At 43.0% G+C, this 16,797-nt stretch overlaps 2 protein-coding genes across 2 annotated transcripts; both read right to left on the reverse strand.

The window, feature by feature from the left end:
* Positions 1–331: 331 nt before the first annotated feature.
* Positions 332–4,967, reverse strand: emx2 (empty spiracles homeobox 2). The gene is made up of 3 exons (XM_022743741.1): positions 4,275–4,967; positions 3,013–3,197; positions 332–1,486 (listed from the first exon to the last, which is right to left on the reverse strand). Exons 1-3 carry the CDS (start codon positions 4,663–4,665, stop codon positions 1,319–1,321), a joined length of 744 nt encoding a protein of 247 aa, XP_022599462.1. The 5' UTR covers positions 4,666–4,967; the 3' UTR covers positions 332–1,318.
* Positions 4,968–7,824: 2,857 nt separating this feature from the next.
* eif3a (eukaryotic translation initiation factor 3 subunit A) lies at positions 7,825–16,525 on the reverse strand. The gene is made up of 22 exons (XM_022743764.1): positions 16,352–16,525; positions 15,658–15,848; positions 15,434–15,570; positions 15,098–15,261; positions 14,455–14,654; positions 14,067–14,275; positions 13,806–13,977; positions 13,474–13,578; positions 13,257–13,355; positions 13,045–13,161; positions 12,715–12,900; positions 12,107–12,454; positions 11,902–12,006; positions 11,708–11,821; positions 11,444–11,566; positions 11,204–11,357; positions 10,650–10,831; positions 10,174–10,262; positions 9,602–10,071; positions 9,340–9,472; positions 9,065–9,237; positions 7,825–8,692 (listed from the first exon to the last, which is right to left on the reverse strand). The coding sequence occupies exons 1-22, from the start codon at positions 16,398–16,400 to the stop codon at positions 8,508–8,510; spliced, it is 3,705 nt and encodes a 1,234-aa protein (XP_022599485.1). The 5' UTR covers positions 16,401–16,525; the 3' UTR covers positions 7,825–8,507.
* Between the last annotated feature and the right edge of the window lie 272 nt (positions 16,526–16,797).

Raw genomic sequence — 16,797 nt, forward strand, 5'->3', positions numbered from 1 at the left:
AGGCTGCAGCCCCTCTAAAAATAAGACTAATGCCGTCCACTTCAGACTGAGAAACAAATGCAGAGCGCAGGACAACAAATTACAGGCTGCAGCGTTTTTCCTCTGTGTGTTTTCAAATGAAACTCCAGTGTTTCTGACGCCACATCAGCAGACCTCACTGCGCCACATTATTCTGTCTGATGGCAGCAAATGAGAAGAAAGATCATCGCCCTAAAAGCTTGGTTTAGTCAGAGGCCTCCATTCAGCTGCTCTGTGTAATCAAAAGTCTATACTTTTACTGCGCGCAACATATTGATAAAACTTTATTGACAAAATATTGACAATTACATACTTCTTGGAAGTATACTTTGTGTTAAAATTGTAGCAAACTTAACACAAACACAAAAATTATTTACATTCTGTAAAAGAGGGTTTAACAGAAACATTAACTTTTAGCATTTCTGTACATGGAATACGCTCAGTGCTTGAAGTTTTTTTTTTTTTTTCTCAATTCTTGCATTTTTAGTCCTTCGTGGCAACTTTCAGTGGAGGGTCAAGTCCTGACAGAAGGCTGCATGGGGCCACAGCGACACATTGGTAAAGCTTTAGGTTAAAGGAATGTCCTGATGCCTTCCCTTTAAGTACTTTATCTGTGGTCTAATTCACTTTTTAGAAAGAATTTTTTTTTTTAAATCGAAATTCACTTTTTGTTCTCTTTTCTTTAAAAAACACTATAACGCAGCACCGCTACTTCATATGTTTTCACAATCACTTTTACACGAGAATCATTAATTAAAGACTGCACACTTTGTAAAAAGGAAGAAGCACGACATCTCTCAGTTTGAAAATAGAGTTAAAAACAAAATTGAATTTTTTTTTCTTGGTTTGAGAAAACTTGTCAAATTAAAACAACTACCAGGAAAAAACTATACCATGCAATTCAAGTTTTACAAAAGCTGTTTGGTGTTTTGGTATCTTGAGTGGAAACGTTTTTTTAATTTAAAATAAAAAAACCTTCTGTGCAAACGTCCAATATGAATTGGAGAAAAAAAAAAAGAATTGGTTGGTGGTAGATGGGGGTTGTAGTGGTGGTTGGTTGGTGCGTGGAAGGGTGCAGGTAGATGGACTGAGACACTGTCAGTCACATTTTCCCGGGTCGTTTGGATTGACAGACCCACATGGTGACAGCACTGCCACCAGTCGGGTTTCTCTCACCCTCAGCTGCCGATCTCCGGAGATCTGAAATGTGACATTGGCTTTTTACCCTCTCATTGTCTCTACACGGCATCCTTTATCCATGTCCTCCTTCACACAGACGCTTATATAGTCTCTTGTTTTTTTAATCGTCCGAAGTGACATCGATTTCCTCTGGGCTCGCCTGTTTAGTCGCCAGTCTCCACCGGTTTATGTGATGCGATCCTTTCTTCTTCTGCTGAGACTCCGAGCCCTCCTCCTCCAACTTCTGCCGCTTGAACTTCGTCCTCCGGTTCTGAAACCACACTTTTACCTGAAGAGGGGGGGAAAAGAAAGAAAAGAAAGAAAGAGAAAAAAACTGGATCAGTATCACGAGATAAACCGGGATTGGCTAGTGCGTAAAGCCACGCGTAAAAGGGACACATTGTTTGGGTAGCAGGGCTGAATACAAGCAGGCAGCGGAGCAGTGGAAATAAAAAGGTAAAGTGTGACCTGCAGTTGATGATCACAGAGCAAACAAACTCCAGAATAAACTATAATCAATTATATTCTCACGGAAGTATAAACACGTGCATTTAAATAATCAAATTATAAATATTACCCTAATATATAATATTAATTTATGGCACAGAGAGTGAACTCAGCCTCTAAGAGGTCAGTCACCCGGTGCAGGTTATCATCCAGAACATCCCACAATATCCTTTTTTTTCTTTTTTCTTTTTTTTTTTTAAGGAAATAAATTGAAGGCAACGAGCTGGAATAAACAAAGATATTTATTTATTGACTCACAAACATCTGATTCTGGAAAAACTTTTGACGCCTCACATAAAGTAGGTCAGAGGATTTTTTTTTTTTTTTGTGTGTGTGTCACAATAGCAGCTTCTATTAGTGCCAGCGTGTAAATGCAAACGAAATAAAGGCATCTAATCCATGTCACATATTTAACATATATTTTCACACACTCCTCTGAATCGACTCAGCTCTGTTCAGAAGAGGCACCGTGGGGAATTAACAACATCTTAAATCGATAAATTGTCTGTTCCTGCTTTGTCACCCTTCAGCCCCCTTTAGCTCTTAAATGGCAACCGAGGTGCATTTAATAAGCCTTCAGTGGGCTAATTGAAGAAGGTGATGGTTCATTTCTCCCTTCAGCTCCTCCAAAGGCCCCGCCGTCCAAAAGCAGCCGCGGCGGACAAAAGACAGCGGGCTGATGGGCTCAAACAGCATCTTAAATATGGCAGGGGGAATTCACTGAACCCGCCTCGCTCTTTGTATCGCCTATCCCATAAAATGGTTAACTGGTTAATTTGCCCTCCATTTTGAAAGGCAACATTCTCCCCCCAAAACAAAGTAATTCAACCCCTCCTGAAATGAGGTTAGGCCTATACAATGACGGTGGATGGGGTCCAACAGAAAGCCTCTGTCTTTCACTGACAACATGCATTTATAGAACCTGGTGTATAGAAACAATTTGGAGGCTGATTATTTCAAAATGATTGTTTTCCAAATGACTCTGCTCCTCTTTGTTTTCATGCGTCAATGTTACAGCGGCCTGCTTTTAAAAGGCTCCTGACGCACGGTGCCACGTCCAGGAAAAAAACTAAAATATCACACACATACAGTCCACTACATCAGCCATGATGTGAGAAATGTCTTTTTATGATAGCAATAAAAAGGACTATAAAGTGCAAGTGAGCAGAACATCACACAACACCCTGAAACAGCAGTGAAATTAAAAAAAATAAAGCAAAATGAAATAAGAGCATTGTTGGCGTTCGCAGGAGAAATAAAGAGGCAGCATGTGGAGGTTGATGATAAAGCAGATGCAGTGTTTCTTACCTGAGTTTCTGTGAGGCTAAGGCTGTGGGCGAGCTGTTTTCTTTCTGCTCCCACCACGTAATGGTTTTTCTCAAACGCGTGTTCGAGCCGCAGGAGTTGCGAAGGTGAAAACGCTGTCCGGATTCTTTTGGGCTTTCTGGCCAGCGCGTTGTGCAAAAGGAAACTCTCTGGACTCGTTTCATTACCTGGAGACGAGCACAAAACGAGGATCTGTCAGGGTCTTCTCTCTTTCTTTTTATTCTATTATAATATAAACATTTCCCTAACAAACAGCAGGCCTGCGCACAGCTATCAAACACTAGTGTCTGAGGACAAGACTGGAAATAAAAGAAAAAATCTTTTATGGAAAACGTGTCTATATTTCAGTTATTGTTTAATGTAGAGTTTCTTCATCTAACATTAGTGAAGCCACCGCGCGAAGGACAGAAGGAAACAAAACAAAGCAGAGGTATAATCCTGGGCCTAATTCAATTAGCTCACAAACAGCCTTTGTAAACAAAATCGCAGGTAAAATCCAAACAGCATCAAGACGTTTAAATAAACAGCAGCCAAATACCACTTCAAGAAAAATTAATTCACAATCACTATCTGTAAATTACGATCATTACATACGAGCTTTTTAATTTGTCTGAAAAAAAACAAACAAATTATAACAAATTAAATCCCATAAAATGAGCAAACAAAAGAAAAAAATAATAAACGAATTTTTTAAGAGTCTAAACATCTCACAGGACGAGTCAGTTTAATTAATAAAAATAAAATCACCCCAAATCTGGCTCATCTCAGCCTCAGAAAATTAACAATAGGCTCCTCAATTAAACATCCACATTATTTCATTTTTTCCCTTTAAAGCAAAAATGTTTCTTCACCGTTAAAACTCTCTTCAATCTGAAGTGATGAGCAGAGATGCTTTATTTTCCTTTTTATGTACAAATATGACAAAATTGCCATTGGTCTGTTTTTTTACAGCCCTCAATAGACGCAACAGACGCAACAGAAGCCAAGATAACAATTCTTTCTTTATTCTACATTAGTCTACTTTTTTCTAAATGAAGAAATTCATTATAGGCTCATTTTAAGTGAAATAATCCTTTAAATAAGTGTCTGTTTCGCCTGAGTCTGTTCGAGCCTCACACATTTTAATTCCAGCTACATGCTGCTCTCTGAGCTGATGGACACAACAGAAATCTGTCTTCTCTCTCCAGCCGCTCGGCGCGATTCGTGCGTAAAAGTCAACCGAACGAAACACTTCGATCACTTACCTTGAAATCTGTGACCCAAGTACCTATATCTGTGTAATAACCAGGGGTAGAAAGTTGAGGGGTCCCTTTGCTGGCTGGCAAAAAGAGGGTGCGGACTGTGTGAGGAGGAAAGCGGGTGAGCGGCCAGAGCGTGCGGCGGGGCCACCGGATGCACCGGGACGGCGGAGTTTGGCGGATGAGAGACCGCCTCGGCGAACACCAAGTCCGGGTTAGAGTAGACGCCCCTGCCGCCGGAGTGAAAGCCGTTCAGAAAGGGGTTCATCTGGCCGGAGTTTGCATAGCTGAGAGCCGCTGGCCTGATGGGCTCCTCGGAGCGGGACGCCGGTACAGGATTATCCTTCGCCACTAAAGACTCTATAGTAAAACACCTCTTGGGTGTAGGTTGAAACATGGTCTGATAGTCCAGATTCCCCAGTTTAAGTTAAAGTCGTCGGAGGCGCTCTCGCTTAAAAAATACTCCACACCCAAGAAAGGGGGAAAGTTTCTGCGCAGTAAATAAGTTGGGAAAAGGCGGCAGCGCCGAGAAAGCCAAAATAAAAAGTGCTCGGCTACTCCCAGACTAATCCATGGATGTGATCGTTTTCCTCGCCAGGTTCGTGCAGGCAGATTTGTTAGTTCATGAGCCTAATTAGCGCTGCAGTCCCATAAACAGCTTCCTCTGAAAGCTGTAATGGCATGGTGATTGGTCGCTGCCGCTGCTGCTCGCCTTAAGGTGGAGAAGGGGAAGACGCTTAAAAAGTGCGTCAATGGGAAGCAGGGGCGCGGAGAGGCGGACTCGAACGCGCAACACGGAACGGATTCGTCCAGAGAGGAGCCCCCCGCGCGCGCGCGTACACACATACACTCATGTACGCACACACACAAACTCACTCACACGCGCACATATCTCCAGGACATTTAACAGACTGAACCAGTAGGCTAGAAAAGCTCAAGGTAGCTGCTTATTTGTATTTAAGGCCTATGACAGGTTCAAACTGATTTATATATATGTATGTATATATGTAATGTGCCATGACGCGGTTATATATATATATATATATATATATATATATAGTATAGTGTGTGTGTGTGTGTGTTGTGTGTGTGTGTGTGTGTGGTGTATGTGTGTGTGTGTATATGTGTGTGTGTGTGTGTGTGGTATGTGTGTGTGGTGTTAGTACCAGCAAGTGATTATTTTTAATTATGCACAACAATGTTGCGCAAACATGAAATCAGCTCCATTAAAGTCTGTTTCCGAGGCTAATATTTAGCACCAGTTAATTGCGCTTTCAGACGGGCCTCGCTCATTTCTCCTCATGTTGCTTTTCTCTCTGATTTCTGTGGGGAAATGGTTCTAGTTTCGTTCCTGCTCGGCTTCATTCGTCTCCAGGTTCTATCAGGTTCAAATAGAACAGTGATGGATGGGATGTCTGGGAGACACCAGAGACACAAACAAGCTTTAGCCAAGATTTAGAGCTTTTTGTCAGCTGCGCAGGACGCGGCATGAAGACTGACAGAGTCTCCAGAATTCACTAACACCTTCCCACTGATGAGTCGCTGTGTGTCAAACTTGCTCAGGGCTAAATGCTCAGGTGTGTAGTGGAGCTGTCACCCCTGTGCGTGGATCAGTGAGTGGAGAGCAGCAGCACAAAGCTGCAGCCATGGCCGCGCATCGAGGGCCTGTATACAGCAGTCATACACACCAACATCACGCCGAGGTACCGTGATGAGGCGGGTTAGACATGAGCAGCTGCACCTCTGACACTGTGGTTCCCAACTTTAAGTTTCTTTATATGATTATTTATGTTTATATTTTTATTTTCTTTTTTAGTTTTAAGGGAAAAGGGGATAAAGAAGGTGATTATGACTGTAGATGCTGGGAAATTCAATTTGAACACAAGATCATAACAGAGGACAGATCTGAACGCTCTAAATATTAATTCCAAAGTGAGATTATTATTATTATTGTTATTATTGTTATTATTGTTATTATTATTTAAATTATTATTATTATTATTATTATTATTATTGTCGTCGCTGACTTGTAATCTATCAGTGCTGGTTTATCGACAAGTCTACTTCAGGTTTTATTTTGGCGGGTAGATTAAGGCTCTGGAATAAAATACAAACTACACAGTATAATAGGCTCGTAAAGATGTCAGAGCACCAACAGCTGTACAACACACAATACGCAATATGAGCTGACGTTTTAAAAATGTCTGAACACAGATTATACAGATTACACGATTATTATTATCAACACTGACGAATCATTTTTATTTGAACTTGGTTAGTCAGTTCATTTTGTAAGGTAGAGTCTTTTATTTTATATCATCTAATAGATATCAGTCAGTGTCTTATATTCTTATCTTTTTCTTCTTCTTCTTCTTCTTCCTCTTCTTCTTATCATCATAATTATTATTATCATTATTGTTATCATTATTATTATTATTATTATTATTATAGTAAATCGTAGCTATAAACTGCAGTTAAATTCAAAACCATTTGTAGTCAGATAAACATTTATTCAGTAAAAACTTTGTTTTGTTTTTTTGTTTTTTTTACAACTCCAGCAGCTTGATACTGGTTTGCTAACTGACTGCACTGACCACTGGCTGCATGTTAATATCTGAGTTCTTGAGTTTTACACTGAGTTAACTGCTGATCATGGACACGAACCAACAGGCTGTAGCTGCTTTCACACGGTGAAGCGTCTCGGTCTCTCCACCTCTCCACGGTGCCTTACGGACCTCTAGTGGTGGCGACATGGCAGCGTGATAAACTGCCCCAAAACTGGGGTCAGAGGAGCTTTAGGGAACTGAAGAACTGAGATCCAGCAAGTCCCCAACAAAATGTAGAATGATTTAATTCAGTGATTCTCAGAGTGGGAGTTGGGGAATCCCAGGGGTCGCCAGCAAAAAGGGGAATACTTATTTTTCACTATTTCATCCATAAGTAACACAATGACAGAATGTATGACTATTTGAGTCATGGGTTTCAAACACTTTCTGTAATAAAATAGAAAAGAAAAATCTAAAATCTCACAGAGGGGGACCCTGGGACAATATCTAATCAAATGGGGGTCTGTGGTCTAATTTGTGCCAGTTTAAGGTCCTTGATGTGAAAAAGGTTGAGAGCCTCTGGTCTAGTTGCACTGGTGCTGTACTAGAGCTGATGCACATTTGTTTTCAAAGCACCTACACAGTCTACCACCACCATTTGTCAGAGGTACTCAAAGAGTTCACTTCTGGTGATATGGACCAACACAGATACTGAAGATGTTTGTAAAATCGGCTAGTCTGACATCTTAAGTTACTGATTCACTGCCTTTCATTGTTCCTGACTTTTAAAACAAAGAAATTACTGTCTGCAACCTCTTCACAAAGGCTGTAGTTTTGTCTTTTCTCCTGATAGATTTCCTAAGCATTACATTCATAGTAATTCTCACATGCACTCCTTGTCCTGGGACCCCTCTGGACCCATCCCAACCTGGGAACCACTGTCTTAAGTGACTGAAGTATACTGTATGTTTAATGTTGATGTAGTAGTTGAGATAAAATGAGCACATAGGTGGTGAGCAAACATCTTTATTAATAAAGGCTTTATCTGTACACATGCAACCAGCTTTGATGACACTGATTGCAGTAAGATAGAAGCACACGCTGGATATTGAGTGAGATCAATTGAATACTCTAATACACATCAAAATGGAAAGTCCACTATGTCCTTAACAAGCAGCATCTGAAACATTAGATGAAGAGCAGAGATCAATGAAGCAGATGACAAATGCCATTACAAGAGATGTAGATCTGTGCCTTAATATAATATCTATGCAAAGGTTAATTATCCAAAAGAGGCAGTTGGTGATACACTGAATTTGCATTGAACGTTGGAGCAGGTACATTGGTTTTCAGTTGAAATCAGTTTCACTTCATCGTTTTAGCTAATAACACTCCCAGCCACTTGGGGCAGTCATGTTTGGATTAATGATCTGCATGAGGACTAAGTGCACACAAGTTCATTGGCTGATGGTTTCAGGTGGTCGAGAGCCTCTGGTTCAGAACTGCTCAAAGTAAAGATAAACAATTCCCAGGAAAACTACTGTCTACAAATATTTCATTCAAAAGAATAACGCACGAGTATCAGGAGCTTGTAGCCATTAATCTATCATCATGGCTAAATGGATACTGAATTTTTTTTTTTCAAAACCAATTTATCATCATCTGAGCCAATTAGATGCAGAGGCTGTTGCTCTCAGCGACGGACAGTGGTCCAGCCGTCATCATCCGTCTCATTCTTGGTGCGACGAGGGATTTCTCTATCTGAACGCCAACCCTTTTCTCCTTCACCATCACGGTCGCGTTCTCTGTCTCTGGGCCGGTCCCTGTCCCGCTCCTCGCGCTTTTCTTCACCTCCACCTCCACGACGCCAAGAGCCTCCTGAGGAAACAGAGATGCTCATTAGGTGACATTCAAGCAGCAACATGTTACAAGTAACAAGTTTGATGGGTATGTTTTTAAGACACCTGCTGTAACAGTGAGTAAACAGGTAAACACTGACCTCTGCTGGCTGGAGGATAAATGACACAGTCTGGGGGTGTGACTGATGATGGCCACAATGTTTTAATCATACTCATTAATCTGAACGTAAGCCTCAATGTTACTGAAGGTTTTGTTGAGCCACAAACTGTACACATATTTTGGCTTAAAAAGACGTATTTTCAACAGCTTTTAATTATGTCACATCTTTAAGGAAAACTATTTGCCTATGTATCCTTGACATGTGTCATTCCTAAATCCTGCTCTGCTTACCCTCTTCGTTCTCTCTGGGTGGGGCTCTTTGCTCACGGTCATCTCTATCACGGCGTTCACCACGGCGATCATCACGATCACGACGATCCTCGCGGTCGTCCTCTCTGCGAGACTCTCTCCAGCTGCTGCCCCCCTCCTCTCCACCTGCTCTCCTCCAGGGACCACCCTCCTCTCTGTGAAAACAAAGAGACAGCGATTAACAGTGACACGTCACTGTCCTCAAAAACAAATAAATTATATCAACACTCTGAACATAGATCTTCTGTTAGGCCCACCTCTGTGGGCGACGCTCTCTGAAGCGGTCGCTGGATCTTTCCTCTCCTTCACCATCATCGTCATTTCCACCACCACGGGGAGGTCCCCAGCTCTCCTCTCGGGCCTTCTCCCGCTCACGCCAGCCACCTGCAACTGAAGCATTTGCTCATCATCCTGTCAGACATTACATTAGGAGCTGCTGAGAGTCTGACTGTTGAATAAAGCTTACAGACTGTAAGACGTCTCTATCACTTATCAGCAGCTGACTGGCTACAGGCTTACCAGGTCTGCTCAGGGGTTTCCATGGTTTTGCGTCATCACCACCACGACGTGGCCCGTCATCCATGCCTCTCCTTCCACCTCTTTCATCATCTCCTCCTCTTCTGCCCCAGTCATCATCAGCCCCGCGTCTGGGACCCCTGGAGTCATCCATGCCTCGGCGGGGAGCTCTGTCGTCATCAAAGCCACGCCTGGGACCACGGTCATCATCAAAACCACGCCATGGGCCACGCTCCTCATCTCCACCCCTCCTTGGTCCGCGGTCATCATCAAAGCCTCTACGTGGACCACGATCATCATCCATCCCTCTGCGTGGAGGACGGTCCTCATCACCGCCACGACGTGGGCCTCTATCATCATCAAAGCCCCGACGGGGTCCTCTGTCATCTCCGCCCCTGCGGGGACCCTCTCCTCGCCTGAAGGGCACCTCCCTCTCCTCTTTGTCATCTTCACTGCCCTCCTGTCTCCAGTCCCTGGAGGGAGAGAGCGAGCACAGGTGTTGTTAGAGTGACCCCTCCTGGTTTAATGGAATCAACAATAAAAAAAGCAAAGCGACTGGCGTTACCAACACTCACCTGTCAGGCACAGGACGCCGCCGCTCTGAGTCACCTCCCTCAGTGCGCCGCGAGCTCCTCCATCCTCCCTCCTCCTTCTCACCCCATTCCTGTGGAAGCAAATCATACATATTGTACCATTACTTCAGGATCACTCAAAGGTCTGCAGAGCTCAGTCCTCATCAGTTCTTACCAGAAATATGTCGAATGTTTTAACCTGAAGTCTGTTTTTCTGCACTCAAATCAAATATATCACAATATTTTATGACAGATTATTGTCTTACTTGTGTTACTGATAGATTGGACCATTAAGCTACTAATTTATACACACGTGTATCCTTACACTAAACATTTGAACTCTAACTCTGTCTGGAAGTTCAGCCTCATCATATAGAAAATCTTGCATGAATTAATTTTGATTCTCAGCCCTGCTTCATATTTGCATGAAACTGTTGGCTCTGACCATGAGTTAAAGAAATAAAAAAGCTCATTTGTACCTTAGCTTTCTCCTCCGGCGGGCCCCTTCTCTCCTCCTCACGACGGCGTTCTCGCTCCTCAATCTCCTGCTGACGAGCACGCTGCTTCCGTTCCTGCTCCTCGAGCTTGCGCAGACGCTCCTGGTACTCCCTCTCCTCCTCCTCTCTCTGCTCTTGTTCCAGGCGTTCACGCTCCTCACGCTCTGTAACAAAAGTAAGAAAATAATGAGGGATGTTCAAACTACATTAGCTCTTGGAGTAAGAGCTACCACATTTTGCTCTGATTTAAAAAGCAGGATGCAGCACACATGGAGTGGCTGCCACAATTACAGTTGCCTCTTTATTCACTTTGTTATGTACCATGTGAAAACCAAGCAAAATAAAAATTTAATGCTGGGCAACAACTCAGCTCCTCCCTGTAGAGCTAATGTCCCTGAAAACAACCACTCGAACCACTACTGCTGACATTTCTACCACAGTTTCTTCCTGGATGTAAATGTCTGTTTTCTGTGGCACATGAAATTCTACCCCTCTTTTATCATGACAAGTTCTGTGTCTCAGTGCAAATTTATTACCTTTCTTGAGCTGCTCCTCGTGGATACGCTGGGCCTCTTCCTCTTTCTGGCGGTAGTAAGCATTACGCCTGTCCTCTTTGCGCTGTCTCTTCCTTTCTTCCAGACGCTTCTTCCTCTCCTCCACCAGACGCTCCTGGAAAGCTTTCAGTTTTTCCTTGAAAGACAGAACAATGAACATGAAACCACTGCCTCAGCCCTAAACACTCAGCTTAAGTTGATGGAGGGACTAAATGCTCTTACCTCATAAATGAAGCTACGGGCAGCGGTAATTTTAGACAAGAAGTTTTCTTTGTCCTCCATCATCCTCGACATGCGCTTCTTGTGCTCCAGAGCCTTCTCCCGCTCAACTTTCATGTTACTGATCTACAACAACAGGAAAGAAAGTAAATTCTTACACTGTGGATACTCATCTGAAAAACTTGAATTTCCTCACTTAGTGTTTCTAATTTTTTTAGAACCATATATATATATATATATATTAAACAGAATTTTATTTCAAAATACCCTCTCCTCCTCCTGGAGCTCCCACAGTTCCATGTCCTTGATACGCTGCTCCTCATAAGCCTTCTTGATGAGAGGAATCTCCTCGAGGCGTTTGGCTCTCTCAAAGTAGTCAATCTGGAGAGATATAACAGTCAGTGTCAAATTCTAATTCACATCAAGGTAAGACACTCAACACTGATGTCTCACTCAGTTACCTTTTTCTCCTGGTTTTTCAGACGCTCCTGAAGTTCCTTCTTCTCCTTCTCCAGCTGCTCCACCTGTTTGGCCATGATGAAGTCTGGATCCAGCTCCTCCAGGTCCTGCACAAAACACATTTGTTAGTCTCATGAAACTTAATATCACTATGACCTATTTCTGCAATATGGAGTTCAACAAAAATGTATTTTGGCCACATTTTACCTCAATGTCAATATCCTTAAAGGCCTTGGCTCCGAGTTCAGTCTTCTTGATCTGCTCCAGTCGTTCACGGACTGTCTTCTTCTTGATTTGCTCATGCTCCTGCATGATGCGCTCCTTCTCCCTCTCTTTGGCCTCCTGGCGCAGACGCTCCTCCTCAGCCTTGCGGACCTTCTGCATCTCAGCTTCCCGCTGCTCCAGCTCCTCCTTTTCACGCTGAATGTTCAGGCTCTCCAGGCGCTCCTTACGCTCTTCAATGGTCTGTCTACGAGCCAGGATACGCTGGTGATCCTTGCGGGCATTTTTCAGATAGGCAGCAATGGCCTGCTGGTTCTGCTCCTCACGCTCTTGCTGAGAAACGACAAAAACATCAGAATGCAGTTTAGTGTTGGAGAATAAAGCAGACTGTACTGGATTAATCTTGAATCAGATTTTAATATCACATGACCATACATGCATGTATGGTCATGTGTGCTGCATGTCATGAACATACATGCATGTATATTCATGACATGACATGCTAGCCTGTAAAAAGTTAATGTTGGTCACTGATCAGATGGTCCCAGCCTCTGTGTGTCTATACATAAGAGGTCAGTGAGAGGCTGACTCACCAGGATGGAGGCAGGCTTGATGACCTGGATGGCCTTAGCCAAGGAAGCAGACATGGCAGTCAGCTGGTTCCTTATCTGCTCTGAGGGCATGTTCTGTAGGAAAGGACCAACAGGAGCGTCCTCTTTGGTTGAGTAGTTCAGGTCAGAACCAAAGCTCAGAGTCCGAGAGGTGTGGTCGATTCGGACCTAAAAGGCAAAGCAAAATGTTAGATAAGTTAAGAAATGGCTTGATAACTTTTGTGTCATAACTGCATCCTCATCACTGTAAAAATACTTTTGATGGACTATCAAGGGTGACTAATGCATAATCCCTCCTGATGTTGATCTTACCTGTAGATCACAGTGTCGGGCAGCATCCACAATGGAGCGCTCCAGCTGGAAGGCGTCCACAAATGGAACCAGGGAGGCCAGACGGCTGAACTCGATGCTTTGATAAATCTGTGCAACCTAAAATAACAGATGCAGAATAATGAGAAAAGTTAGCATCATTACATTGAAGATGTGGTTTAGGAGGGCAGTCCAGGGAAATTAAAGACAAAAACCTGTTGCAGGAGCCTCAGGATGGTGTTGCTCTGCAGGTGAGGAACATACTGCTGCAGATCAGCCTCCTTCTCAGCCTGGTCTCTCACCCAGTTCAAAACCTGGTGGGAGAGTAAGTGTTAGCATACACTGGAATTAGAAATTAGTAGCTTCACTAATTTTAATTAATGAATATAATATGAACTTTTACTAAAAATCTGTGTCTGACAGATTTTTTACCTTGGTCACTCTTCCACTCAGTTTCAGAGGATGAAAGTCAACCTCCAGCCAGTTGTAAAGTTCTTTCACATCAGGTACAACATACTGCAGTAAATTAAATCTCACCTAGAAAACAAACATTAAAACATACATTTGTCAAATATCTTATTTATAATATTTATAATAATATTTATTATCAGCAGTTTTACAAGGTCAGGTAAAAAGTCAAAGTCAACTGATTTTTCTTAAAAAGACCATAAAGAGATTTTTTTCTGTTATTTGAAAAGCAACATTCAGGGACTCTTGAAACCTAAAACACTTCACAAAGCTGCTTTCTTGTGCACATAATGTACCATGTCATTGATGAGACTCTGGCGGGTTGGCGGAGACTGGAGGCCCAGGAGCGTGGCCAGCCTGCGGTGTTTCTCCACAATGATGCCATCCATGTCCAGCAGCCGAGCAATGTCAGTGCGCTCAGGGGTGATGGGTATGGAAAGAGTTGCCAGGAGGACTCTGGTGGACATCCTGAAGATGGAAAGTGTAATTAACCGTTTGATCGGCCACCAGAGTCAAACTTGTGCACTTCTCTGTAGATAAATAATAGATAAAGATACCTCTGCATCTCATCCTGGGTCAGATTCTTGCGCATCTCCCTGGACAGGTGATAGAGCCGGTGGAGAGTGCAGGCGTGGAAAAGAGCATTTCCAGATTTCCAGAACACAGTGGACACCTTGTTGTAGTAATTGGCCATCAGCTGGGGTTTGGGAGGCTTCTTGGAAAGAGCAAACAGTCCATGGATGTCCTCAACAGCCTTGAAAGCTTCCTGGAAATAGCAACAATACCGCATTAGTACCAATATCACTATTTTGCTCATGTATCGTCAATTTAATTGCAGAGGACATAAGAGGATTGTAAAAGTGTTTAGCTATTCTACAAGTCTTACACTACATTTTCTGCATCACTGAACATAATTATATACAAAGAGAGTTTCAGTGGACAGACCTGCCAGAGCTCCATGCTAATGGCACTGTCCAGCTGCACCAGACGTGTCTCCAGGTGCATAGACTGGCTCTCAGGGTTGTTCAGGTTGATGGCGGTGCTCTGGTTGTGGTGGCGCTGGATCTGCCCCAGATGCATACGCAGGTTGTCACACAGCTTGCGAAACTCAGCCTTGCGAGTGTACTGCAGGCAGAACTTGAATGCTGCAGAAAAGATGACCAGATATTATTATTAACAGCATTTAGTATGAAACATTCAACGTGTAATTTACCACTGATTTTTTTGCTTGTGTATTTTTGTTTTTTGAAATATTGACTATATTACTTTAATAACACAATCTTATAAACCGTAACCCTAACCCTTATCAAGTTAAGGATATAAGGCATATATATTCATATTTTCAAATGAGACCTATTAAAACATTAATTCGCTTTGTTTCTGGCTGAACATGATAGTGTTTATTATTTCAAACATGGTGCATATTCTGTACATATGTTGGAACTCTGTAACATCCACCTACATGAACATTTTTTTAAATTTTGTTGACGGAAAAGTATGCACCCTGGACAAATATGACAATAAATTCAGACAAACAGAGAAAGAATGAAATTAAAATGTACTTAAGACATTCAGTTTGTGTCATTACCTTGCTGGGCAATGTCATGATACAGACGCTCCACCTTGGAGTTGTTTCGGAGCAGGTCCAGGCACTGGCGGTAGGACTCCCACAGGAACTTCACCCAGGGAGTGAGCAGCAGGCGATCAGTACGATCCTGAGTGTCCTCTCCACTCACAGCACTCAGGAGCACACTGAAGTAACAACACACTCAACATTAATAACATATCATCATTGTAACACAAACGTAATAATTGCCTGATTATTTACAAACACTCATTCAATTAAATCAAGAAAACAACTTTGAAGTCTGTATAGACACTGGTTGCAGCCTAATTTCTGCATTAAAGACTTGGTCAATCTCACCTCTCTGGGGTCTGGATGTTGTCCAGATCCTCGATGTCCAGGACCATCTGCTGGGACTCCTCCTTGGCTGTCTCTGTCTTCTCCTCTGCCAGCTTCAGGTAAGCCCGAACCACATCCTCCAGAGATTTGATGTTCACCTGAGAGCAGAGACAGAGATTGCACTTGAACTCTTAAAGACTCTAGTACAAAGAACTACCTGATCTCACAGATTTCTCCTCACACACCTGCTGGCAGATGTTCTTGTACTGGTAGAGACCCTCCTTGGCCAGATGGCTTTTGCGAAGGTCCACGCAGAGCTCCAGGTACTTGAGCATGATGGGCTCGTGGATCTTCTGCCATGTTCGATGTTTTTTGCTCTTGATGACATCGTACAAAACATCCAAGGCCGGCTGCTTCTTGCCAACCTCCAGAAACTCTGTATAAACACATTACAGTGACATAAGTCAGTGATGACACAGATGTGCCACAGAACCCCTAGCATCTCGCACCATCTCTTCCACACCTTCAAACGCCGTGGTTAACTAAATTTACCCGACACAGGCCCGTGGTGATGCTTAGTAAACGTTACATTAGCAGCAACTGGGCATTTGACAGTAGCTACCAGACGTTAACAATAACGTTACAAAACTGTCAAAATATAATAACGCTTACCTAATAGACAGCTACGTTTATACAATGTTTCTGATTCTGTACAACAGCCAGTACCACAAAAAATGGCCTACCCGGTTAGCTAAATACTAACGCTAGCTGAAAGAATGCGATATGGCTTCCCCGCCATTCAAGCTAGTAGTAGCAGTTAGCCCGGCTAACTACAACGCTAAGCGACGAGGCATTCGAAGGCTAAAGCAGCTAACGGTGGCTAGCTAGTTAGCGTGAGCTTGTGACATCTGTGAAACACGAAGCCGTGTTCATACTCACCGTTCGCTCGTTTCAGAGCATTCTCTGGCCGCTGAAAATACGCCGGCATGTCGGTGGCGTTCTAGTGAAATTCCAAATGGGCTGACTTGAGTGAATTTTGACTAACTTCACCAGTCCATCCAAGCCACGCACTCACCCACTGCAACGGTGCTGGCTGAGAAAGGAAGAACCTCGTGAACGGCCTAGCTAGGGTTGCCAGGTGCGCCACGAGCTACCCCCCTATCACAAGCCGAAAGCGAAGAAATGTTGGTCTTCCTCAGCCACAAATCATGATAAATAATACAGGTTGATGTATGTGTATTAAGTAAAGTTGTTCTTACGAATAATATACACGTGAACTTAATATACTTGGTTACACACTTTTATACCTAACAACAGTCACTCGTGACTGGTGTGTAATACCTGTATGAGTGCATGTTCTTGATGTATATGACCTATTAATATTA

The sequence above is a fragment of the Seriola dumerili genome, unplaced genomic scaffold (assembly GCF_002260705.1).
Source record: "Seriola dumerili isolate Sdu_G_001 unplaced genomic scaffold, Sdu_1.0 BDQW01000073.1, whole genome shotgun sequence".
Classification (NCBI taxonomy): domain Eukaryota; kingdom Metazoa; phylum Chordata; class Actinopteri; order Carangiformes; family Carangidae; genus Seriola; species Seriola dumerili.